General features: G+C 44.4%; 5 protein-coding genes across 12 annotated transcripts in view; 1 reads left to right on the forward strand and 4 right to left on the reverse strand.

Annotated features, from left to right (window-relative positions):
- LOC135238235 (forkhead box protein J3-like) overlaps window positions 1-3,047 on the reverse strand; it is a 65,678-nt gene extending 62,631 nt beyond the window's left edge. The window contains exon 1 of one of the 3 annotated variants that reach the window (XM_064305998.1): window positions 2,768-3,047. The gene's annotated coding sequence lies outside the window, so the exon portion shown is untranslated. Of the gene's footprint in view, window positions 1-2,577; window positions 2,728-2,767 lie in introns of those variants that run through there. The other 2 variants (XM_064305996.1, XM_064305997.1) reach the window with 2 other exon arrangements.
- Window positions 3,048-4,770: 1,723 nt separating this feature from the next.
- ppcs (phosphopantothenoylcysteine synthetase) lies at window positions 4,771-8,052 on the forward strand. 3 transcript variants are annotated; one of them, XM_064306003.1, is made up of 4 exons: window positions 4,771-5,284; window positions 6,136-6,673; window positions 6,978-7,081; window positions 7,306-8,052. In XM_064306003.1, exons 2-4 carry the CDS (start codon window positions 6,142-6,144, stop codon window positions 7,627-7,629), a joined length of 960 nt encoding a protein of 319 aa, XP_064162073.1. In that variant the 5' UTR covers window positions 4,771-5,284; window positions 6,136-6,141; the 3' UTR covers window positions 7,630-8,052. The 3 variants fall into 3 exon arrangements, with proteins under 3 accessions (XP_064162073.1, XP_064162072.1, XP_064162074.1); XM_064306002.1 differs by lacking the exon at window positions 4,771-5,284 and adding an exon at window positions 5,291-5,534; XM_064306004.1 differs by lacking the exon at window positions 4,771-5,284 and adding an exon at window positions 5,769-5,862.
- A 78-nt stretch (window positions 8,053-8,130) lies between these two features.
- Window positions 8,131-14,419, reverse strand: utp3 (UTP3 small subunit processome component). The gene is made up of 16 exons (XM_064306000.1): window positions 14,107-14,419; window positions 13,629-13,716; window positions 13,423-13,479; window positions 13,121-13,177; window positions 12,597-12,726; window positions 12,248-12,316; window positions 11,924-12,045; window positions 11,269-11,424; window positions 10,959-11,030; window positions 10,173-10,213; window positions 9,785-9,881; window positions 9,333-9,470; window positions 9,054-9,187; window positions 8,895-8,952; window positions 8,671-8,778; window positions 8,131-8,402 (listed from the first exon to the last, which is right to left on the reverse strand). The coding sequence occupies exons 1-16, from the start codon at window positions 14,121-14,123 to the stop codon at window positions 8,313-8,315; spliced, it is 1,434 nt and encodes a 477-aa protein (XP_064162070.1). The 5' UTR covers window positions 14,124-14,419; the 3' UTR covers window positions 8,131-8,312.
- Window positions 14,420-15,892: 1,473 nt separating this feature from the next.
- fam83e (family with sequence similarity 83 member E) lies at window positions 15,893-22,932 on the reverse strand. Of its 3 annotated transcripts, none has more exons than XM_064306193.1 (9): window positions 22,561-22,932; window positions 21,328-22,062; window positions 20,670-20,816; window positions 19,127-19,251; window positions 18,576-19,019; window positions 17,954-18,010; window positions 17,453-17,729; window positions 17,041-17,262; window positions 15,893-16,706 (listed from the first exon to the last, which is right to left on the reverse strand). In XM_064306193.1, exons 2-9 carry the CDS (start codon window positions 21,781-21,783, stop codon window positions 16,491-16,493), a joined length of 1,944 nt encoding a protein of 647 aa, XP_064162263.1. In that variant the 5' UTR covers window positions 21,784-22,062; window positions 22,561-22,932; the 3' UTR covers window positions 15,893-16,490. The 3 variants fall into 3 exon arrangements, with proteins under 3 accessions (XP_064162263.1, XP_064162264.1, XP_064162265.1); XM_064306194.1 differs by lacking the exon at window positions 22,561-22,932 and adding an exon at window positions 22,302-22,386; XM_064306195.1 differs by lacking the exon at window positions 22,561-22,932 and adding an exon at window positions 22,230-22,320.
- A 1,776-nt stretch (window positions 22,933-24,708) lies between these two features.
- The window catches only part of emp3a (epithelial membrane protein 3a (MAM blood group)), a 9,874-nt gene continuing 9,792 nt past the window's right edge, over window positions 24,709-24,790 (reverse strand). For both annotated transcript variants that reach the window (XM_064306218.1, XM_064306217.1), the window contains exon 5: window positions 24,709-24,790. This exon is cut by the window's right edge and continues 1,149 nt beyond it. The gene's annotated coding sequence lies outside the window, so the exon portion shown is untranslated.

Here is a 24,790-nt window from a genome sequence, read left to right on the forward strand (position 1 = left end):
CAGCATGAATGAAGCCTGGCACTTCCACAGTATCCATGCAGAAGACGTGGAGGGCCCAGGTGGGTGGAGCAGAGCGACGGGTGCACAGGAGTAAAGGCGCAGTCAGGGGTGTACAGGAGTAAAGGCACAGTCAGGGGTGTACAGGAGTAAAGGCACAGTCAGGGGTGCACAGGAGTAAAGGCACAGTCAGGGGTGCACAGGAGTAAAGGTGTAGTCAGGGGTGTACAGGAGTAAAGGTGTAGTCAGGGGTGCACAGGAGTAAAGGCGCAGTCAGGGGTGCACAGGAGTAAAGGCACAGTCAGGGGTGCACAGGAGGTAGTGAGAGGGTGTCAGCAAATGGAGCCAGTGACAAACAACTCCACATTACTGAGCTACCACACGTCCCCAACAGCACAACAGTACAGCATCTTAGTTTTTCCACCGTATCAGTCACACACAGGTCCACACTCCCGGAATGCAATACAACTGTACCAGCCATGAAAGAAATGCATCGACTCCTGCCTCTGTAAAGGACACGTAATCCTACAATGTTACTGACGACAAACATACAACTGGACTTGAGTTATGAACTAAATAACCATAAACCAACCTATAGCTTTAAACCAATAACCTTAGATCTTCTGCAGAATTTTTAATCTGATGCACAGATGCAATGACCTTAAACACTCGACGACGTCCTCGCTTGCTGTCACCTCCATCAGACTCCCTGACCTGGCATCACCTTCCAAACATGCCCTCAGGCTAAGAACAATGCACACGCAATAAACTGCATGAGCACACCGTCACTGTACATTACTGCCAGCATGCTCCTGTATACGCATCGCATGAGAACACGGTACTGAAGCCGTTCTTACAAGGCAGCCGACAGCAGTAATGATGATTGTACTTCCAGATTATATGAAGAGAGATGCTGATTATCGCAGTACACGAACGGGACGGCTTACATCTATCGAGCACATTGTTAAAATGCGTCACCACGACTGATTTTAATAGTAGGTTATTGAGACGTGCGGTACATCTGAATTGGAATCCGTCCTTAAGCAGCCCAGGGTTGGGGTCATATAAGGTAAACGGTCATTCCCACTGGCCGACTGGTTAATCAATAAAATACAACAATTAAACAAACATTCGCGCTTTTTAATGAGATGGAAATTGTGGCAATCCTGTCGATCTTGTAAAACACGACGGGCGTATTCAAAATGGAAATGAAATAATAAAATCAATAAAACAACAAATTAGCCCCATACTGTCTTACCCGTCTACTGTAAATGCATATACCTCGTCCAAACTCGATGTATTATTAAGTAGTGACAGTTCATAGGTTAAAAGGCCATTTCTAGGATATTGACTTAATGCGCCAAAGTTGATTAACGTTGGAGGGATAAGCACCAAATACGAAAACCTCGGAAACATCTTAGTGCACAACCTGGATACTGCTGCCAAGATTGTAGCTAAACGTATTGTCAAGGATCATTAGCAGCAACAATAATAATTCTAGTGTGTGGGTGAAGCCACCACTGCATTTACTCATACTGACCAAATTAGTCAATACTTCGTATAGTTAGGCACTTTCTCTTCCCACTTCAAAAAGGCGGGATATTCTATTGCTTGAGGGTTTTGTCATCCCGTCAGACTTTCAAAACGTGCTCATTTAACAAGCAAGTTAATTAGTTGATATAGCTAACATGAGCCAGCTTGTTATTGGCAGATACCATACCGCCATTGATCGAAAACGCATCAAGTCAGTCTGTTAAATCGGTTCTGACAGCACTGTCGCTCAAGTAGCTGCTAGCTAGCTGGATACCTAGCTAAACTGGGAGACAGGGCGTCCTTTGAATTCCAGCACAGTGGAGGAAAAAATCCGAAAACACTTCCACAAACGCACCCGCACTAGGGTGTCTATCCAAACTGTCCCCACAGGCAACATCCAAGCAAATATCCAGACAGCTATCTAGCCATGCTACTTAAGGAAAGGGCAATATACAAGAACGTTATTTGAAAAATGTGCTGACAACATCTAACGTTAGCAAACCAGATAGTTGGGTAACTAATAACTTCGCTCTCAAAACATAGCTACAATACCTAGTTAGCTGGCTAGTCACCTAACTGACATTTCTATCCGACCAGCCACAGACAGACTTCCAACGCCGAGACAAGTAAATCGCATCCACTGCAAGTTAGCAAACAGCCCACAAAGCATGGTTTAGCTACCTAGATTTCCAACTAAACCATCAAGCAATCCAGTGAGCTAGCTGGCAAACGTTAATAAACCAACGGAGTGGTCAGCCAAGTATATCGCCAGGACACCTTAAACGGACCATCACGCAAATCCATTACCAACCAACTTATCAAGCTAGCCACACGTGCGCCCATAGTTAACTATCATATCCAAATACCACGCAGAGTATCTAATGTTATAATGCTATTAGCTTGCTCCTGTGTGGCAAAGTCCAGAAGACGCGAGATTTTCAATACAAGTTGAACACAGCTAACGTTAGCTAGCAGGCATAACCTTAGTTATTTTCCACAGTTCAAGAATTCAAAGTGCTTAGCCTAATGGCCTAGCTGGCTACCCACCCACCAACCAAGGGTATCCCCCTATCGCGTCTCTCCAAAGTGAGAGGGAGGGGAACTGTCAAGGCCTGGTCGCGAACGGAATCCCCAGAACTCGAGTGAAGTTGGCAGCCGCGTCAAAGACGTTCCCTTCCTGGGCCTTGCTTCTACTCCGGTGTCGTGTTTATGAAAGCTGAGCATGCTAGTGACTTACCCGGGCTAGCTAGCTATAATGTCTTGGACCGGTCCAAATTCGTGCACGAACAACAGTCCCCCTCCCCTTCCACCTCTTCTCCTTCCCCAAGGAAGGCTCGACTTGTTCCTTCTACTGCTGGCTGCTGGCGCCCTCTCAGTTTGTCCCGGGTTAAACCCGCTTTGCCCTCTCCAGTCGGTCTATCACTATAGTCCCAAGATAGCCTTCCTGCCTTATCCCGTTCGCTTTCCTTTCGACAGCTAACATCCGGGACCCGCTCGCACTGTCCGCTCTGAAACACCCGGAACTACTTCCAGCGCCAGCCTGAGCACGTCGCATATCAGTGCATGCGCCGTCAAATGATCACACATCCACATTCGCACAATTAACTAGCCCCCTGTCAGTTTTCCACGGCTGCACCGGTCACATCTGCCAATATGGTCGCTTCAACTTGCAGCATTGAAATATCCCGTACTATGTGCGCAGTTTTAGCGCAAAACAAAAGAATCACACTATCCATGATGAAAACTCATGTTATTTATCATTTCCTTTATTATTACCATACACACAGCCAGACACTATTGTGTTGAAATAATTTTTTCCTATTTTTAAAAAATTGAAATATATTATAAGAATTGTATCCAATTCATAATAAAGTCCATAATAAAGGCATATCTATGAATGCAAGACTAATTTCTCATGGACTCCTCTGAGCAGTACCTCCACAAATTCTGTATATATATTAATATTTTTTATTTTGTAATATTCAGGATGTGAAATGCATACTATGCAGGTTTCTATCTAGAAAACATGATAAAATAACCATGCAAAGGCATATCTCTGATGCACTGGCTATCTCTGTCTTTAAGAATTTTCGCCAAATTCGAGCACCTTTACCTGCATCTGTTATTCTAAAATGTGTTTGAGGAGTTTCTGGGCATGGCGATCTTTTCTGTGTGGGGAGGGGTGGGTGTAGCTTTGGATCAGATTTTAGCAGAGTTTGTTGCTAACTAGCTAGCTGCTGCAATGGCAGTGGTGAAGAAGCCCCAGAAAAGACAAGTTAACCTTAGAATTGCTTTGCCTCCATGGTATCAGCTGAAGTTTCCCAAGGGGCTGAAAAGTTTGTTTGTTTACCTCAGTGTTATAAAAGCCTACATAGCATATAGGTCATTGTTTGTTAAATATAGCTTAAAAAAGCAAATTATCTGTTGTTAAACTGCATTATTATTGGTGTCACTGCAAAACCATGACTTTAAAGCTTTAAATCTCTCAACAATAGCAGTGCCAGTTATTATAATGGTAAAAATCTGGTATTTTTGGCATTTTATACAGCTTCTGTGTGAAACTCCACCTGTTTTTTTATCCAAATACAGATACAAATAATTTTGTTGGTCGAACAAATACAGATACAAATACAAACAGTGGCATCTCCTTCCATCCCTACAGGGTTTTCATGTGAAATTGTAAGGAAAACATTGAACAAATGTATGCATCCATATACGTAAAAACAGATTTTTTGCTTGTGTCCTACAATTGGCCTATGAACAGACATTGTTATTGGTTGAAGTGGATAGAAGCAGATTCCATTGTTGGATTAAGTAGATATAGACTAAGGAGAAGAATGAACAATTGGGAACTTGAGTATTTCTCATGACAGTAAAATTAAGAAGGAGCAGAAGCAGGCTAAGGAGCAGAGGATAAGAAAAAAAATGGCTAAAGTTCAAGACTTTATTGTGTGGCTGTCTGAAGTTATTTTTGAATTCTACATGTTTACATGAGGTCAGAGCTGTGAAGTTAGTCTTTGTAAGGAGTGACAGTCTGTTATCATTGTACAGTAACTATTTCCATGGGAAACACACAAACATGTTTGATTCTTGGTTCTGTAGAAGTGGTGATTGATGATTTGGCCTGAACACAAGACAATGCATGTAAAAATGTAGTCTGAACTATTTTAGACATCTCACTGTTACAGAAACATTCAATGGTAGTGATAAGCCAGAAAAGGTTAAACAGCACACCATACTGTTTCACTCATGCTCGGATGAATTGTTTTCCACAGTCCTAACTCACTGAGCTTTTCTTTCATTGACCATCCACATGTAGTCGCTGAAACCTTCACATACTTTAAGAATGAACACACACAGAGAAAGAGAGAGAGAGAGAGAGAGAGAGAGAATTTGAATAAATAAAAAAAATCTAGGCTTTCACCAACCATAAACTCATTCAGAATACGGACAAAATCTGAGCGAGAAGAAAGATCTAATAGTCGAAGTCCTTCTCAGGTGGGATTAGAAAAACAAGGACTGTAATTTAAAAACAGCAGTCACTTCTTCGTTTTCCGGATAGCCAAGCACGCATTGTACATTATATAGCCAAACATCACCCCCATGCACCAATAATAATTTACCAAAGATTAATCTAGTTGTAGCTACGATAGGCGACAGCGTGGCGCTGCCGACGGACACCCGGAACTGACATTGGCAAAGTCTTCGCTGCTGTTTCAACAGGAAGCTTTCGTATTGAAGGACCAAAGTTTCGGTGAGAACAGAGACTGTTGTTGTTAGCTCGTTAGCTGCGCTAGCTCCTGTGTTGGGGAATACATCTTAAAGTAATAGCATTGCATAGATGTAGCTAACTTGACATTAGAAATTTGGTTAAAGTGGCGGGTAAATCTAACGTTATATTTAGCCTATCTTGTCAACCTTCGAGGATCTGGCTCGATAGCCAGCCATCTTTCTATTACGACAGAATGTTCTAACTGCGCTCAACCACAGATCACTTTTCAGCTGTAAGCAAACTTACATATTTTTTTAATGTTATCTAGCTATCCCGTTTAATATAGCCAACTGCCAGATTTGCTAACATCTGTTAGGCTGTTAATGTGCCGTATCTACCTCGTTTTCAGGTTACTTATACACCAGCAGCCACCCAGGGAAATTTTGCAAACTAAATTTGCCGCTTCAGCAGATAGCTAGTTACCCTACTTGTCAACAATTAATATTCAGTGATAAGCTCATTACCAATTAGTGGGCAGTCGGGAGCAAACTTGTTGCGGCTCCAAGTTTCCAGGTCTTTCCAAGGTCTTGTCAAGGGCAACAGGCTGGGAATGAACTAACGTAAACTAGTTAATTTATGCGTTGCTACTGTTAACTTTGCTTGCTATGTTTGTGTTAATGACATGCCGTATTCCATTATCACGGTAACATAACTTGACAAACTGTCAGCTACTATAAAGCCACTAGGGCATTACGTGCCATATTGAGATTGCCGTCGTTAAAAAAATGCTCTGATGTTATCTTTTTGGGCCTAAACTGGTTATTAACTTAAAAGGTTACAACAATACCCAGGTACCTCTGCTACAATATGTGATATGTCATTCTTTCACACAGACCAGTATGGCAGGTGTAGAGAGCCCAGCTTCCCCTTCAGCAGAGGGCAGGCTGACTGCGGAGTTTGCCGTCCCGTCCCACGTTGAGGCAGAGAGGGCACTCATGGCTGAGTTTGCAGAGCGTCACGCGTCTGCGGGCCGCAGGGTGGTGCTGATCACGTCGGGTGGCACCAAGGTCCCCCTCGAGTCCCGGACCGTCCGTTTCCTGGACAACTTTAGCAGCGGGAGGCGAGGGGCCTCCTCGGCAGAGTACTTCCTGGATTCGGGCTACGCAGTCATCTTCCTGCACAGGCACCGCTCTCTGTACCCCTACACCCGCCTCTACTCCGGGGTCAACCTGATGGACGCCCTGCAGATGGAGGAAGACGGGGGCTCTGCCCGGGTCTTGGTGGACCAGCAGGTGCTGCCCAACATCGCGTCTGTACTGAAACGGTACAGGGCAGTGAAGGAGGCCGGGCTTCTGCTGCCAGTGGAGTTCAGCACCCTGTCCGAGTACCTGCACCTGCTCAAGGCCGCTGCCCAGGCACTCAGCTCCATAGGTACGGAACCCAAAGCCCCATGGGCCCGGCAGGCCAGAGCGTAGCTTCCTGGAGGGTTCTAAGGTCTAATGCAGTGGTCTCCAACCCTGGTCCTGGAGAGCTACAGTCTGCTGGTTTTCATAGTGACTCTGCACTTCATGAATCAATTAGAGCAGTTGATTACAGAATTAACTCAACTCACCTGGTGTCTTGGGTCTCAATTGGGTGCTGATTTTAAGGTGAAAACAAAAACCAGCAGACCCAATAGCTCTCCAGGACCAGGTTTGGAGACCACTGGTCTAATGTGTTCGCTTCCTTTTGGCAGGGCCCAAGGCCATGTTTTACCTGGCAGCTGCGGTGTCCGATTTCTACATACCGGCCTCAGAAATGCCCGAACACAAGATCCAGTCATCCAATGGCCCCTTGCAGGTGAGGCTACCCCATAACAGCCACCAGTGGTTGCCTTGATAAAAGGAAACCTCAGGGATCATAGCTGGATATAAAGTAGCCTTGTAAGGTGCATCAGCTTGGAGTGTCAAAGAAGTGTTCTCGTGGCTCTTGCCGCTAATCTTTTTCAAAAAACCTAATATATCACATCACCTGCTGCACTGCCATGTTACAATTTTTAAGGTGTCTTCCGTTGCATCCCACAGATCAGTATGAAAATGGTGCCCAAGATGCTGTCGCCTCTGGTGAAGGATTGGGCCCCGCATGCGTTCGTCATCTCTTTCAAACTGGAGACAGATCCGTCCATCCTGCTGGAGCGGGCTCGCCGCGCCCTGGACACCTACAGGCACCAGGCCGTGGTGGCCAACATCCTGGACACGCGGCGCGGCTACGTGGTGGTGGTGACCCGCGAAACGCAGGCCGAGCTGGCCCTCACGGAGGAGGATGCCCGGGCGGGCGTGGAGATCGAGGAGAGGATCGTCAGCAACCTGTCTGCCGCGCACGGCGGCTTCATCGCCCAGCAAGGCTGAGCGGCCGAGAGGCGGGGCGTGTCACTACAGGCGGCTGCAGCTAACGCCTCTAGAGAAAACACAAAAAAACTGCGCGTTCTGAACAGCCATCCCTGCCTTTCCTCAAACCTACCGTAGAGGAGACGACGAACTTCAGGAACCCCATCATGGCTTCAGCCTCTATGTAATGTTAATCATCCAATTGCAAACAACCTCTTATCGTGGTCACTTTTTTTTTTTGACTTGTATCAACCAGCCACTGTTGGCACAGTGGTTTTTTTCTCATTGTAGAGTTAATGAAGCTTCATTCTCTCATTGCTGCTTTACACAAGTGTGTCTTATTGACCAACACAAAGGAATTAGCTTCAAATGCCCAATTCAAGTGTATTTAGTATCAACAGATATCCAACATTGGAATCTGTCATTAAATCAAGGTGCTTGAAACATTTAGGCAATTGTGTAATTATTACGTTTAATCTATACAGTATGCATTGTAGAATTCATTAACAAAACAGTCACAGAAAAGATTACCAAAGATTTAATTGCAAAAGCTGAAACATGAGACAGAACTGCACAATGGTAAGTCCCAGTTAAATTCAGGATAGCTCTGAGAAAAGTGTCTTTGGACTTCCCGATTATTTTTATTTGGAAAGACCAATGCAGCAGAACATTTCCAGTCAACCTCTCGAAAGCCGTTGGATCCATCACTTGAATTTGGTACTCTTTATAACTCCGGCACGAATACCAGACCATTCTCCACTGTACCTCTGTTCTTCCTTACGGACCTCGCGAACCTGCAACACACACGCAAGTCACCGTCACAGCTGAACAATCGAGATTCAAGGCCACAAATATCAAACCAGCCCAGCCATTCAGCACTTAATCGGGGTCAAAACATCCATAGCGCTCTTTTTAAAGACAACCTAACACCCCACCTTTTATAAATGGCCGTAGTTCCACTGAGGATCTCAGGTAAGACGTACTGATTGAGCAGTTAGCAGTATGTGCGTTTCTGTGCAGTCTCAAAACACGAGTCCCTGCTGCTGTCCAGCCCACACTCACCTGGCCCTTTCTGCGGATCTTGGCGCGGCGGAATTTCTCCCGGTGTTTGACGCGTGGGTTCCGGTCGATTTTCTTCCTCTTTGGTGTGAGGCCCTTATTCTTGGCCATCTGTCATTTGACGTAAAGGAGAGGCAAGGCGTGAGTCAGAGGCAGGCTGTTTTTAAATGGCACAGAATGCAGAGGGAGGATTCAGTGCCCGTGCTCAGAAAATGCATTCCCTGTACCTGGTAGGTGATGCCTCTCTTGGCCTCTGGGTCAAGCTCATCCTCATCTTGCTCCGGTCTGAAAACAAGAAATAATTTCAGATACTGTGTGTTACAATCCTTTGTTCCCTGAAGCACCCTGCTGAAACCACCCCCCCTGCTGGGAATGGGCCCACTCACTCTTCCTCGGGCTGATGCTTCCTGCTCTTCTGCTTCAGCCTCGCCTCCTGCTCCCTGTAGAAGCGCAGGGCCGCCTCCTCGTCGAAGTCCGACTCGGACTCGCCTTCAGCCTTCGACCCGGACTCTTCCGTTACCTGGGAGACGGCACAAGGTCCGCATTGCATCACACAGGCCACACAGAACACGTACATGCAGCAGGGGCGCCGGACGCCATGGCTCACTGTCGATTGGGTGGGGCAGGGCGGGGCAGAACCGCTCCCTTTCTCCACCCCGTCTTACCTTCGTGCTCCTGCCGGTGGCGCTGCCGTGCTTGCTGCCCGCGGGTTTCCTGGCGGCCTCCTGTCGCTGGGCTTCGGACAGCAGCTGGCGCATCTGCGGGGCGAGTCTGGCATCCACCTCTCCCAGATCATTTATCAGCTGTTCAGAACATCACAGGACCAACCCCCTTCACTCCCCGCAATAATACACCCACAAAAAACAGCAATCTACAGGAAAGAGCTGCAGGAGAACCAATGAGTGTTTTATGCAGCCCCAACAGAAGTACATCTAACGCATCCGTCCTCACTGATTGATGAGACAGACGTTCATTTGCTCAGCCTCACGCACTTCCACCAAGGGCAAAAAATGAATTAATAACCGGATGCGGTTATCAGTCACTGCCGGCAGGTGAACAGCCCTACAGGTGCACGGCGGTGCAGCTCTCAGCTCGGCGTCCTCAGAAGCTGACTCACGTTCCTGTAGGAGACCAGCCTCTCGATCACAGGGTGGCTCTGCGCCGCGACTCTCTTGGCCTTCAGCACCAGGTAGAAACTGATATTTGTGCAATAGCTGAGGGTGAAGAGAAACGCATTAGCAGTTCATTACGATGAAACGCACGCAAAAGCAAAATGCCATAAACACAACCAATTACTTAATTTTGGCAAAGGAACTATACACTCGCGGGTACAATCTCCACACTAAATCGTTTGAACATATTCATTGGTGGCATACACAGACATAAAGAGACAAGCAAGACCAGCAGGTTATAGAACAGTCCCATCACATTAATGGTTGGATGTGATGTGAGCATGGAGTGATGATTATATATGAACAGTACGGGCTTGTGAAGACTGAACCTACTTCAGGTAGAGCTGCTGTTTGGTCCTGAGGTAATCTGCACCCTGTAGTAGAACAGATGTAAGGACAGTCAATACCTAGGTCAGTCTGTCTTCAGAGCACTGTTGTGGACACAGCCACGTAAATAAGTCACTTCTTAAACATGCATTGAAAGGTCTCATCCAGCCATCAGTGTGTGCCAACTTTCACAGCACAGCAAATAAGTTGGTTCAAAGCCTCACTAAAAAGTCATCTTCTGTTGGTTCTTGCCTTTCCTGAGAATTCTACTTTCTGGAGACACCAAATATTTTGCTGAGCACCTGTCACGTGACGCTACATCACATGGGAAAGAAACCACACCATCTACTATGAGGTTTGACTTTTTTGGGGGGGCCAGCTACATACAGCCCATTTCTATCTTACATTATTATCTCTTTATAGAAGTGGTTATTTCTTAAAGCAATACAGTGCGTCCTAATTACAATGCAGTGGGGCACAACATTATGATAGAATAGGAATGAGGAAAAACAGGATTTGCGCAATTATGAATCTACATATGCAATGTGGATGTGCTCAACGTCACTCACGGGCATAATGGTCTGCCGTATCACTGTCCAATTGAATGATTACAGCGGTAGCTAGCAAAATACCATGAAGGCATATTCACCAGTAAATCCATATTACACATATAGTGAGGTTGAAAACAGATTAATACTGCTTGGCACGTAAATCACAAGCTAACTGACAAGCTTTCAAGGAAGCACGCAGTTAAGGTTCAAAACCACGGCCGTGTTCCGCACTGAACCTCACCTTCCCCTCAGGGATCCGTCCGTCGCTGACCATCTCCAAGAGAGGCTGCACCTCATCCCTCAGCTCAGCCAGCTGCAAAGGCATCATCATCATCATACAGCTGTTACAACACCTGTTCCAAATAAGCATCTAATCATGGTCTTCAATCAGGACCTTGAGGAGTTGATTCAGGGGTTTTAGTGCAACTGCTTAAATCTCTTTATAACATGGTTTCCCATCACCAATTAAAACAAACTTTCAGGCCTTTACTCTCTGTTATAGAGAGATTATTTTTACGCCCTCCAGTATTTTCAGATTCCTCCAACAGTACCTTGGCCTTGAAATCTTGTATGAGCTCCAGCAGCTCCGGGGACTCCTTCTTCAGCAGTTTCAACTTCTCTTTGTGGGACATCTTCTCCAGATCCTTCACAATCTTCTCCTCCTTCTGTGAAGGCTTCCCTGCTTCCTCGGGCACTTCTGCAAATGCCTACAGCGCATCCAGGCAAGAATCACAGCAGTCAGCACAGGCTAGTCAGGAAATGACCGGAGTCAGGTTACAAAATTCCCACCTGCACACTTCCCAGCAAGCTTAGAAGTACGGAAATTTGAGGTTTATGCAACAAATGGCATTCTAAAATTTGAGTACTCAAGCGGGGGTATACATAGAATTCCCAGGATGTGCTCTCCAATACTAGAGAGGACAGAAAATCACAGCATGCATCGATCCACGTTATACTTGCACACACGTCCTATGTATGTGACATCACAAAAAACCTGACAAAGTAGAAAGTTGTGAAAGGATGAAAAAGTTATTACTCAAGCAGTTTTTTGTATTCATTTTTTAAAGGAGAGCAGACTGTCTGCACTTCTTTCTTATTTTTTTATTTCAGGAGAGAATGGGGGAAAGCAGAGAGAACCCGACATGGAACATGGTTTAGAACTGATGCCAGAGCTACACAGTACACAGTGGCGCCACCTGTGGGTACCTGGAGGAGGTGCAGGTCATAATCCTCTTCGCTGAGATTGCCCACCAGGCGTCTTTGGATGTTTTTTGCTTCTTCTTCCTCTTCCTCATCCTCTGCCTCTACCTCCTCCTGAGACTTCCCTTCTATAAAAACAACCACCCACGGACGTTGGGGCCACTATACCACCAACATATTCTAAACAGCCCATCAATTTCTAAAGTCTAACAAACATTAAAAACTACATTTAGCACATGCCATCCTGTCACTCAAAATTCCTCAGATCCTGGAAAACATCAAATTCTTGCAAGGAGAGGAGGTTCAACTGCAGAAAAGTAAAATACTCACTGGCAGCGACATAATCAGAATCATAGAACATTTTCTTCCTATGTCCCCAAGCCATTTCATTGGGAAGGTCTGGGGGGAAACAGAAAACATGTTAGCCTTAGCCTATATTTCACAGTAGTCAGAAGTTACCATTTTCTCTCAGAAAAGTATACAAGGTCAGGTTACAAGATAAAACGCCCTAAGCACGCACAGATTACATTAACACATACAAAAAAGCACTTTCCAGAAAAGGAGTATTCAATTAAGCTTTCATAAGAAAGGATTTTCAAGATTTGACTGTGGACTGGGGACCACATGGTTGATCAATCAGCTGTGACACTAGCTTCTCCTGCAGTTCAGCCAAACTTACCATCGCCCTTCTTTCCCTCAAGGTCACTGTCCATGTCCATCTCGTCTTGTTCTGCTTCTTCTTCTTCGTCCTCCTCATCGTCGTCATCTTCCTCGTCTGAATCAGAAACTTCTAAAGCCATCACCTCATCCTAGGAACAGCAGAGACTAAGCCTCCTGGGCAGCACAATATACACAGGGTCCACAGCACCGCAGACTTCACAGTTCCTGTGGTTTTACACAGCCTTCATAAATACATGCATTACAGATGGTCTGGTGACATAACGTGAATATCTCTATCCATCAGTGTAAAAAGACTTCACAAGTCCTTGTATAGCTGCTTCACATCACTGTTGGTTAAAAGAAGACCTACAAATGCAATAATTCAAAAATTTAATGTGATGAACATACATATCCATCACAGCAAACACCAGCAGAATCTTAGGGTGCAAAATACGTTTTACACCATAATGCAAAAGCAGTGCCGGAAAGGAAAAAATATGCCATACGAGTTAGAGGTGATTAAAGTGGGATGTTTGGTCTCACCTCATCAGCAATGTCCTCCTGGTCACTGCCTGCCTGTACTCCATCAGCCAGCAATTTCTGTATGCACACACACATACAAAACAAACACACACACACACACACACGAAAGAAACACACACACAAAACGTGTCAATGTATTCAGCATTCCACAATCTACAGATGTCTAAAGATGATATTTGGAGAACATTAACAAATCTTTGCACACACAATTCCTGTAGATAAACACACACCGGAACTCCTTCAAAGCACATCCATAAATTTCACTCATTCATGATTATTGTAGGTAAACCTTGAATACTGACCGCAATCTTTTTGCTGTGGAATTCTGCAATCTCGTCCTCTACATACTTAGATGATCTCTGTTGGAAGAAAATACCAAATTCTGATTAGTAATTTTAATGCTGTATACTTATAGTCACTTGTCACTCATGAATTCTCCCATTCTGAAAGGTTCATACTTTTCCCAACACATACAAGTCAGTTTACATATTGATTCCTTCATATATACCTTGTCTGGAACAGGCATATCTTCATAAGCTGCCGGGTCATCGCCGTCAAGATGTGTCGCCTTCTTGAGCTTCGGCTGCCTCACCGCCCTAAGCAAGACCACACGGGACAAAAATACAGTACATCCGAGTCACTTCTCTAGAAAACGCTAGGGCAGAAGTCTGTTACTGTCGCTAGCCTTCTTCTTCTGCATAAGCTATTTGGACATAATACAGACAACGACAAAGCACAGTTCCGTAACTACAACATCCAACTTAATTACCTGGCTTAGGACAAACAAATTAGTTAACTTGACATTTTAGTAAAACCGTTTCAGAATAAATAACTAAAAGCACTCTGAAATCATGTAGCTAGTGAATCACTCCTTACATTCAACCAAGCAGCAGCTTAAACTACTGCTTTCCTCTGTAGAGTTAGCTCTTAATGTAAGTTCTTAAACATACGCAACTTAACTATATAACTACTACTACTAAACTTACCTTTGCGCTCTCACCATGATGTTAACGACGTAGGTAAGTTAACCCTAGAAACAAGCTGAGAACTAACAAGTTAAATTGTAGCTATGATGAGAATTGGTCCGACAATGAATTTGAAGACTTACAATACTACCTGACTGCATCTACACTGTTAATAATTATTCATAACAATTTCCTTGTCTGAAAGATTAACTGTAATTAAATACAGTGTCAGTTCAGTACAAGGCAACAACGACAAAATATTTCATAGAAAACTCTCCAGATAAAAGAAATGCGCATTTCCACACGTGCTTCCGGTTTATGGCACGGTTATCAAGTAGTACCGTGCGGAGACACTGAGCTTACGTTCCGTAGTTCCTCCTCGGCTATTTGCATATTAACTTATTACGCTCAAAAAAGTATTCTTAAAATAATAATAAAAACGCATCCGTTTAGACAGTTTTAACAGAATATTTACAGTCAAAACCTGACGGAACATGGTAAACAACAGCACCATCTGGTCCGATTAGTGAATTTAGAGTATGCATGTCATTAATTTAATATTGCATGTTGACTTCACGGTTTGATAGTTTATGAGGAAGTGACACATATCGAATTAATTCGTATGTTTGCCCATCAGTCAACTCACCGTTAATCGCGGATGAATAGCTGCTGACCTCAGACATCTTGTCCTTATCCTATTCTACTTTAGACCTATTAGTCCTAACATTTACTCCATCTGACATTTTTTGATATGCGCATGAATGACAGTGAAGTGTCCCTATATGAATGATTTATTTAATTGGCTTGATGGCTCTACATTCACTGAGTTGTGTTAAAGTATCTTGGATGGCAGAAACATTTCTAGTTTAGACTTTGGCAGAACAATTTGCTCATTTTACGTTTTAATTATTTGGAAATCCTGTGAAGCAGTCGTGGCTGTTGTGTTAAGGTACCTTACTCAAAGGTACAACGGTAGCCCCCCAAAAATAAGACGAGCAGTACATACAGAGTCCCATGAACGTTGGTGATCCGCTGATGTTAAATAACTAAAACCACTGAATACTGTTCGATGATGAAACCCGACGATTTTCTTGCTTTCTTTCCGACTATTACTTCACAATCCTGCCCCCTTGTGGTTACATTCTTTACCCCTCCATCGAGACGGGAGGTGGCTACGTCTGTATTCACATGAGGAATGCGTTTGTATACTGAGCACCTCGGTTGTAACGCCTGTAGGTTATGTCCATTACAAATCAGGGCTTAGTCACAAATCAGTAGTTTTAAAAAATTAAACACTGAAGTCTTCATTCATGGTAGGAAAGCTACATGTAGCTACAGCTTCTTTAATTAATCATGCACACAGAATTATGAGTGTGCCTCAATGGGTCACCAATTTTCTAAATATTGAAACATATGGTTTCAAAGGCAGTTATCACTGGTGTGCCCAGTCAGAATAAAATGTTGCCATATACACTACATTTCAATATACAGCAAAATACAAAATATTTTTATATGACTTTTCTTTTTATTTAGAAAAGCAAAATTTTCATGTTTAAATGTAATAAATAACACAGTAGTTGGTAATCTATTGAGCCATTTGTCAAAATATAGTTTTATTTTTTACATAAATATTCAAGAACCAACACAGGCAAGTCAAAAAATGCATTTTCAGCAGTTTTATAGATATAATATCACATAAAATTACAAAAGACATCAAAAAAGCATTTATAAAGCTGTATGTGAAATTTTGTAGCTGTACATACTTTTAAACTTGAGATAAATTGTCTGTCGTATGGGGAATATGTCGTTTTGAGAAAAAGGTCATTAAAGATAATTTTGTGCTTTGTGTGGAACCAGGAGGCAGTAAATAATTATATAAAATAACTATTTATAATTATTGTTTATAATTATTTTGTACATTTTATGAAATTAGGGTTGTAATAGACAAAATATGACAATATCTAAAAATTGACATATGGAATCCAAAAGCCCAAATTCATCTGTGGTACCAGGCATTAAGTTTTTATGGCTTGTCATATGTCTTACCTGTTTGTATTCAGTATTGTGGCTCTACGTTAGTGGAGTACATTAGCAACTTATATTTAGTGTCTTAGTGATGTTGCACACAGACTGTCTGGTCTTAGAATGTTGTCAGCCAGGTCTAGCACTGTTGCTTGTGTAACTCTGGTGGATGCACTTGTGTTCTCTCATACTGCAAGTTCCACTGGACAAGAGCATATGCTAAACTACTGTCATGGATTATGAAGTAATAGAAGCAAATCGGCCACAGAAGCAGGTGCCCCACGGTGAGGACAGCATTTATTGGCGTATTCAGCGTTTGTCACATTTATTTCAGCTGTTATGATCTCCGTCACCTTCACCTAGCCCCAGCCCCTGCCCCACAGTCAATGACCCCCATCCAAGTTACGTTCCTGGTCCTGTTGCAACTGCCTGTCCCAGTCCTGTTGTGGCCTCTCCCAGTCCCTGCTGACGTCGGTGGAAGTACGGGGTCTGAAGGGGCTTGTGTAGATTTGGGGGAGTCTGGAGGGCGCAGCCTTCACCTCATCATTACGTGTCTTCATCAGCGTTTGGGCAGGGGTCACACGGGGCTTAACGGAACCCTGATAGAGTGAGAGAAAGAAGAGTTGAGGGTCTTGGAGGTTTCAACCAACCCCACTCACACATATGTGCACCACACATACACACATACTCTCTCTCTCTCTCTCTCTCACACACACGCACATACTCTCTTACACACACACACACACACACACACACCAGACCTGGGTCAAATACGTATTTGTTTTGGATTTACTGATCTTGTCTGGTGTATTGGAATCAATGAAATACTCTCACAAAGTGCAAACACCGCCTTGTCATATTGGCAGGCTCAATTACATCAGACAAGATCAACAGACCACACACACACACACACACACAGTAATCTCTCCTCACACTGGCATGTGACCTCCATGCAGGAAGTGTGTAGTCCTGCTGGCCTGTCTCTGTGGGCTGAAACCCCAGGTCTTGCTCAGACATGCTGGTCCCTTTGCTTTTTATGATGCTGCTTAGCGGATTTTCTGGGGAATTGTATTCTGTCTTTAAGCCTTTGAGAATATCATTGACATCACTGGAACCATCGTTCTCAGGAACAGGCAACATGAGAATAAGAGGCTTCTGGATTTTAAAAAAAAACGAAAAAATGAGGAAGAGATGAAGAATTGGAAACAGGGAGAGAAAACAATATTGATGAAGCTAATGTTAATGCTACATTATATGACATTCCAATTAGATACATTAAGACATTAAATTTGGCCAATGACTGGCATGGCATGCACCCAAGAGGAACACGGGTGGATAGAGTTACCTTTGAGAGTCGACTGCCCTTCTCACCACTGTGGCCTTGACCAATCACCTGAGGTCCTGACCACACCCCATAATCGCTGTCTTTCTTGAGATGGAAGTGGGCCAGTCCATTTTCCTCATTTATTTGTTGATTGTATGGATAGGACATTGTCTCCTCCATTGAATGACTCCTTGTTCTGTAAATGTTTGACCGGACAGTCTGTCTCATAGATACAGGTTCATAGATTTTTTGCCAAGATTGCGGTTTGTAAAAAATTCCTTCAGGCCTGGCTGTGTTCCTGAATCAAAACAAAGTGAGAAGACAATAGGAATTTGAAACTGCTCATGTAAACAAAATGACCTCCAGTCGCACTACTGTGTGCACGGACTACACTTTTAGATCCAGTACTCGCATGCATTTTGGATTCTATGCTACATGCACATATGTGCAAATGTGCAAATTACACCATGACACCATGTTGATATGATGGACATTTAATTTCCTTGTAGAACATATATTTACCAGTGTAGGTTTTCACTGCCATGGGAATAACGGGTCTCAGTCATAAACAGATGGTTTCTGTTTAATTACAAAAAAAAAACATTCGGAGTTAAGGAAATAATGAAATATGACGGAAATATACCATTATGTGGCACTAGGCCTGACAGAATGCACAAGTAGCATTCTTATTCCAAGATAGCAAGTGACTTTGGGCCGGATGTGCGCCGATTCTGGCCTGAAATCTGCACTGCCATCGCTTGCCATCTGGGTTGCTGCCTGAAGCAGACCGCATTGGTCAAATAGTGTTGTTACATGAAAGTAACACTAGCCATTAACCCTTTGTTATTGGCCATCTCTTGGAAGCCCCACATTCTGTCATGCCTAGAATTGTGTTGTTCATCTCAGTTTAGTGTAGCCTATAACTCTGTGATGTGATGCGTTGAGCAACCTGTGTGTCCACCATTTTGTTTGTATTTAATACTATATGCACTTACTAAAAAGAGGATGATTACAAGTCAGGAAGTGAAGGGCTCCAAGGCTTAAGTAGTCTTTTTAGGTGGTGAAAGCACCCCACTTCTAGAACAGCTTACTGCGCTAACATAGCTATATAATCCACAAGCACAAGCCCCACGGCCCTGCCTACCTGCTTTGCTCTTCATATGGTGGAGGGACACATCGTTGAAACTCCATCCTTCTTACAAGAGGCTCTGGCTCCAGTGTTGTCCAGCGTTCAAACTGAGGGAGCGGAGACAGCGATAGTCCCACAAAATCCCCAGGTAGATTTAAAGGATTGTCCGCAAATTTATCTTTCTTGAACACTCCAAGGGCCTCCCAGTCTATTGGGTCATTTGTGGACGGTGGCCACATCTCGTCCTCGCTTAGGATACCCAATGGGAGAGGTTTGGGGGCATGGTTTGACTGGAAGACGTTCTCCATTCTCAACAGCGTGTCCTTTGCCCAGCAGGACTCGGGGATGGGCGTCGATGCTGCGTACAAGATCCGGAACTCCTTGTCGAAACACTCCACCACTGGGCCATGCAACACCGTCACCAGCTGCCGGTGCAGGTGGGCATCCGACCAAGTGAGACTGGGGGCGGACACAGACACGGGTGAGAGGTGGGGCGGGGGAGGGTGCTTCGGCCCCTCTGAGGACGTATCATTGTAACCATGGTGACGCAAACGCGGCTGCCTCACCTGTAGCTGCCCACCATCACGGCATCCAGATCCACAAGGACGAAGTTCTCCTTCAGTTCCCCCACCACCATCTTCCCATCCCGGGAGCAAAACGTCTTCCCTCCCAAGACTCGAACCCGAATGTTCTGTGAGACATAAAGGCATTCTGAGGCAATCACAGACTGCGGTAAAGCTTTAGTCAACGTAGCTAATTATTTAGTAGTTTGTAGTAGTTTTAGTAGTTTGATTTTAAATGTATTATTTCTTATTTAAAATATATTAGTTATTAATTTACTTACATTTTCCTATTTTCATTATCGATGTGTTATGTTTATTTCACGTTATATGAAGTATATGAAGTTATATGAGGTTAAGTGGCATTATTTGAGATCATTCGTTGTAAAAGGGATTTCTTTACTAGATACGGACTAACAAGACTGAAAATTCACAAATTATTAAGATTAATGTCCTGACACTTCCCTAGTCAACAGGGCAGAAGAACATCTTGTGATATTCGACAGACAAAGTTGCTATCATAGTATGTGATGACATATGAAGTCAATCATAATTACTGCAGACATATTCTCACTGAATGCAGAACAACCTGTTTCAAGAAAGACTCTGTCCTTACATGCATTCTTTTCACCGAGCAAACACGCATAAAATATGGCACTTTCAAATATGAATAGTTGGAGTGTTAGACATTGAGCTTTGAGCTGGGAGTGTCAGGTTTCTCCCGAAACTGGCCCACATGTGTGACAAAGATACCGGACTGCACAGTTCTCAAGAATGAAAGAAAAGACTAAAACACTCACTTAATGTTCCTAAAGCTAATAATTATGTTTAATTTGCCATGCAATCGGTTGACATTTCGACCACAAAGGTCTTCATCATAACCGTGGCTGCTGTTGAAAACTTTCCTACCCTGAGTTTCCCATTGGTGCGTGAGATGTGCTCCTAGACAAACTTAAAAGGACGCTGCAAAAACCATATGTCATAATATTGTAAATACATATATAATGTTTGAAAAATAAAATGAAATAAAATAAAATAAAATAGAATCTAACACCAAATGAACCTTCAGGATTTGCAACTTAGTATTAAATATGATTTTACTTGTTGGTTGGAGTACAGAGCCGAAACAACAAAAACTGTGTTACGGTCCCAATACTTTTGCATTGAATTGTACATTAGCTGAAGACCTAATAAAGGGTATTTGAGAATTGCATCAGCTGCAGTAACAGCAAACGGTCACAGAGATAGATGGGGATCAGCACATTACATCAATGTGATCTGTTCAGTAATGGTGCAAGATCTTTGACTAGAAATGTTTAAATTACATTTTTTCAGTAGGATGAAAAATTTGCATTTACCTTCACTTAGTGTCTTTTCTTAGCACTCAGGCATGTTCAGACACACCTGAATCTATAAGAGCTACCTTCAAAGTAGCAGCAAACCTGTTGCCACACACAGCACACAGCACACTGGTCTTTTGGTCTGTGGCATGCATCTCTCACCTGTAATATCAGTGTCTGTGGGGTGGTTCTGGTGTGACTTGGCATACCTGGTGCATTAGTCTTGGGGAGATGATGCTGTCCTGGACGGATCTCTTGTTTAGAACCACGTAAACTGGCACGCCCCGAGATGCAGCACAATGCAAGTCACCAACCACAGCGCTGTCTGTCAGTTTGTCTGTCACCACGGCAACCAGCTGGTCAACACGCACAAAAACAGTTCTGACAACCGCTATCCTACACCCAGTCAAGAAAACACGTCATCTTGAACTTCTCTGTCTGGGGAACTTTGAAATAATCATTACATGACCTGCCAATCTGAAACAATTATTCCAGTCATCTTGACACTTTTTAAATCAGCAATATAAAGCATTAATGATAAATTCAAATGTCTACATCACATATAGTTGCCTCGTACCATTTTCACATTTGTTTCAAATCATTTTTGACAGATCAGTTTTTTCACCTGAATTTCAGAAGCGATCTCTGGTGTTTCTCTCGAGTCCATGGCATGTTTAAGCAGTAAAAGCTGAATAGATTTGGCTTATCGGTGCGGCATCACTGAGTCACACACAGCTAATTTAACTGCTCAGAGCTGAGGGTTAATGAGGGATGCAAATCATACCTATCGCACACGGCCTTGGGCTTAAAGCACACACAGCAGCCAAAGCTGTAACGAAACCCTGTGAAGGGGAAGGAGAGCCGTACCGTTTGAGCTCCTTGGATCATCCTTCTCAGCACCTCCCGTATGGCCGGGGACCCCGGCACAGGGGGGTTGGTGTAGACCAGAGTGCTGCCAGTGTTCGGCCAGCAGTGCCTCTCCGGCCAGCCCAGCTGCAGGCTGGGGAGGGGCGTGTCCGTGCGCTCCGGGCAATAGCTGGAGGGGAGCCTCTCCCCCCCGGGCGCCTCCTCCTCGTCCCCTGGCGACGCCTGGCCGCAGCGGTAGTCCTGCGCCCACCCGCGGATCTGTGCGACCTCCTCCGGGGCGAGGAAGGAGCCCAGCCGCTCCTGCTCCAGCTTTGAGTGGAAGGCCGCGGGCCCCTCCATCAGGAGGCATTCCAGCGCCCGCCGCTCCCGCTCGCAGTGCAGGAACTCAGGGCTCGTCTCCTGCACGGGGGCGAACGCCACGTCCTCGTTCAGGCTCTGCTCCTGAGAGTTCGACATGATGGCGGCTTCACCCGCGGCCAGTCCCGCACGACGAAACCGGGAGAACGGGCTCTACGACGCCAGGGCAGGATCCGGCAGGATTCGGCGCACAAGCGCGGGCGACAGCGATTTACGACGTCCGGGCGATCGGGCGATCATTCAGTCCGGGACTGCATGTCTTCGGTCTCTCGCTGGGACTGGCTCACAGAGTTGCCGGGGGAGAATCTGACGCTCTTCAGCTGCTGAGTGATGTCATCATCAGTTGAATTCCCACATTCAGGACTGGCAGAAGCACACCTAAGATTTAAAAAAAACGAGCAGAACTTTTTTTTTCAGCCATGCTACAAAGAAGATAGGAGCACACATTGCTGTTCAGAGGGGGGATGGGAGGAAAAGACAAGAAAAGAGAAGAGGAGGAAAAGCAGAAATGAAAGAAAAAGAGAAAAAAAAGAAAGAAAGTCGACCCTGTTGACTTATCCTCGGGCATCACTGGAGAGAGAAGCTGAAAAGATGTAGAAGTCAGTTCCAGTCCTCACCTGAAAGACTCACCTCACGGCTCTGCGGTGCGCATAACTCTGTCATCTCCCACCAATATACTGTCACTCATATCTCTCCCTTCCCTCCTCCCCCTCTCCGCCCTCTCCCTCTTCCCCACTCACGCTTCTCGCCGGTTTTTCTCATTTGCTTCTCGAACTTATGCAACGCTCTTTTCTTTATATCTCCATGCATTCTTTCGTGTGTACCGTGTTCACCCTCACAGGACCTAAAAGAACAAAAACAAACTCCGCCACTCACCCCCTTCTCTCAGTCCCCCGCGGGCTTCCAGTGATCATAATTTTTAAGGTGTTCCCGTGTGCGCTGCATCTGCCTCCTGTGCGTTCGCCAATTTGATTTAAAGCCCTCCGAGAGATTCGCTTTCACTTCAGACTTCCTTATTAGGGCCGCGCTCTTACCGGTCAGTCCAGACTGACAGGTACAGGAGCTCACTCTCAGCTCCGGGCTGGAGGCCTACAGGCGCTCCGTCGTCTTGCACACACCTGCCCGCTTTGCCTCACTTTCCCCTGCAGCTGTCAGCGCGCCCCTCGGGCTCAGCTCAACCAGCGGGGCTGAGCGGAGGCGGCGGGCCCGTGAGGCGGCACAAGGCCCGGAATGGGCCTTTCGTCCCCGGCTCTCCTGCACCCCCCCCCCCTTGTTTGTCGCGATACCTGGAGAGCAGCGCCGTGCCAGGTGCGACCGCACCCGCAACCGCCGTGCCCAGCTGGCACGGTGCCGTCGCCGAGCGTCACGTGTGGCGGGGCTCACCTACGCAGGTTTCACAAATTTAGACAAACAGGGCTGTGCAGAGCAGAGCTCATTATTCTTCCACAGGGCGGAGGGCCCACCGTGTCACACACGTAGTATGCATACATGCATTCATTACTGAAGCTAAAAACACAAACACTCTGAGGCAGTGACACACACAGTATGGATTTTGCCTGTAGGCACACACACGCACAAACACACACATGCATACGCACATTCAGTGTTAGCTTGAACACTGGTTAAACTGTAATTACATTACACAGCATACACTACTGTTCTCTCTGTTTACCCTTCAAGACAGTAACAGTAGTCTGGGTGGGATAGGTGTTTTCATAACTTTAAATGTTTAGTAAGTTCTAAGGAAATATATCACACGTAAGTACCCACTTGGTGCATCAAGTAACTTTTTAAGTATTTTACCTTTTTCAAGCTTTAACAAGTTCTAGCAGTTTATTTAAGTAACAAGTTTTTGGTTTTAGTAGTAATCTAATGCTTAGTTAACATATCAAAGCCACAATCAATCAATAACCAGTGATTAATAAATAAAATATATTTTTATTTAAAGTACACCATTATGTAACGCAAATAATTGCTTGTATATTTTTGGAAAATAACTTGAACTTAACTGTAGACTAGGCAGAGGTGCTCAAAATGTCCCTGTTCAGAAGGCTCCTGGAAATATGACGCCCCCTTCTGGCAAATCCACTGTAGTTCAGCTGTAACTGAATGTTCCCACAGGCCGTCTGATACAACCATACCAGTCCTTTTTTTCCCCCTCTCTCATTCTGTCTCTCTTCCTCTCCCTCTCTTATTCTCTGATTTCTCTGTACTTCGCCCTTTATATCTGATTCCTTTGAAAGCATGAGACTCACAGTGGAGGCTGCTCCAGAGTCATCGCCGATCACTTTATGTTCAGACCACACCCCAACCAAAGTCCACAGTGGATGCTTTTGTGAAGAGAACCACTGAAAGTTTGTTTAAAGCACCAAGGCAGTTGCTTCTGATTCAAGGAATTTATTCAAGTTATTGCAAGAGATCCTTCAACCTTTATGGTCTTTTGCAAGAGGTTGTTCATTGTGTGGAATTTGTGATTTTTTTCCCGCAAGAAAAATGGCCAACAATGTAAAGGATGTTTCAGGAAGAAGTTAAGTTGATGTTTTAAGGCTGTTTAGTAAAAAAAAAAAAAAAAAAAAAAAAAGATGTGTTTGTGAGAAATTATTCAAGACACAAAGGAGGGTAAACGATGAATGTATAAAATCAATCCCATGCTTAAAATGTGTATTTTCATGTTTGCAATAACTGTTTGTTTTTAGTTTCTGTCCCATGTTTTATTTTCAATTTGACAATTTACGATAACTGGTGTGTAGACGAAAGAAACTTGAGCTGACTGCATGTGCTTAGAAAGGCTGGTGTGTGCCAGCGAGTCAAACTGTCACAAGGCGTTTACCTTCTCATAGTGATTGCTAGCGCGTACCCACCCATGACAGACATCATAACAATGAGCCGAGACCGTGAGACAGATATCACAAAGCATTCCACCGCGGGAAGGAAGGGAAGAAATATATCTTTGTCCCTTTTGTTCTTTCCGACAAACACTCTCTGGAGTGGTATTTTAGGTAAGTAACACATTTCTCTTCATTCAAAAAAAAGATTTTATTGAAAATGGTAGTTATACATTACATAGGCCTATTTGTTTTGCTTACTGTACAGGCAAAACAAAGGA

Source organism: Anguilla rostrata, chromosome 13, assembly GCF_018555375.3.
Source record: "Anguilla rostrata isolate EN2019 chromosome 13, ASM1855537v3, whole genome shotgun sequence".
Classification (NCBI taxonomy): Eukaryota; Metazoa; Chordata; class Actinopteri; order Anguilliformes; family Anguillidae; genus Anguilla; species Anguilla rostrata.

Excerpts from the sequence above, each read along its gene's own strand:
- fam83e (XM_064306193.1), bottom strand. The coding sequence starts at position 21,783 with ATGTCGAACTCTCAGGAGCAGAGCCTGAACGAGGACGTGGCGTTCGCC. Across the intron at positions 20,817-21,327 it reads TGATCCAAGGAGCTCAAACG|CTGGTTGCCGTGGTGACAGA; the intron begins GTACGGCTCTCC and ends CGTGTTGACCAG. Across the intron at positions 17,263-17,452 it reads AGGGCAGTCGACTCTCAAAG|AAGCCTCTTATTCTCATGTT; the intron begins GTAACTCTATCC and ends TTTAAAATCCAG.
- ppcs (XM_064306003.1), top strand. The coding sequence starts at position 6,142 with ATGGCAGGTGTAGAGAGCCCAGCTTCCCCTTCAGCAGAGGGCAGGCTG. Across the intron at positions 6,674-6,977 it reads CCAGGCACTCAGCTCCATAG|GGCCCAAGGCCATGTTTTAC; the intron begins GTACGGAACCCA and ends TCCTTTTGGCAG. Across the intron at positions 7,082-7,305 it reads CATCCAATGGCCCCTTGCAG|ATCAGTATGAAAATGGTGCC; the intron begins GTGAGGCTACCC and ends TGCATCCCACAG.
- utp3 (XM_064306000.1), bottom strand. Across the intron at positions 12,317-12,596 it reads TGAGGGAAAGAAGGGCGATG|ACCTTCCCAATGAAATGGCT; the intron begins GTAAGTTTGGCT and ends GTTTCCCCCCAG. Across the intron at positions 8,779-8,894 it reads AGAGAGGCATCACCTACCAG|ATGGCCAAGAATAAGGGCCT; the intron begins GTACAGGGAATG and ends GTCAAATGACAG.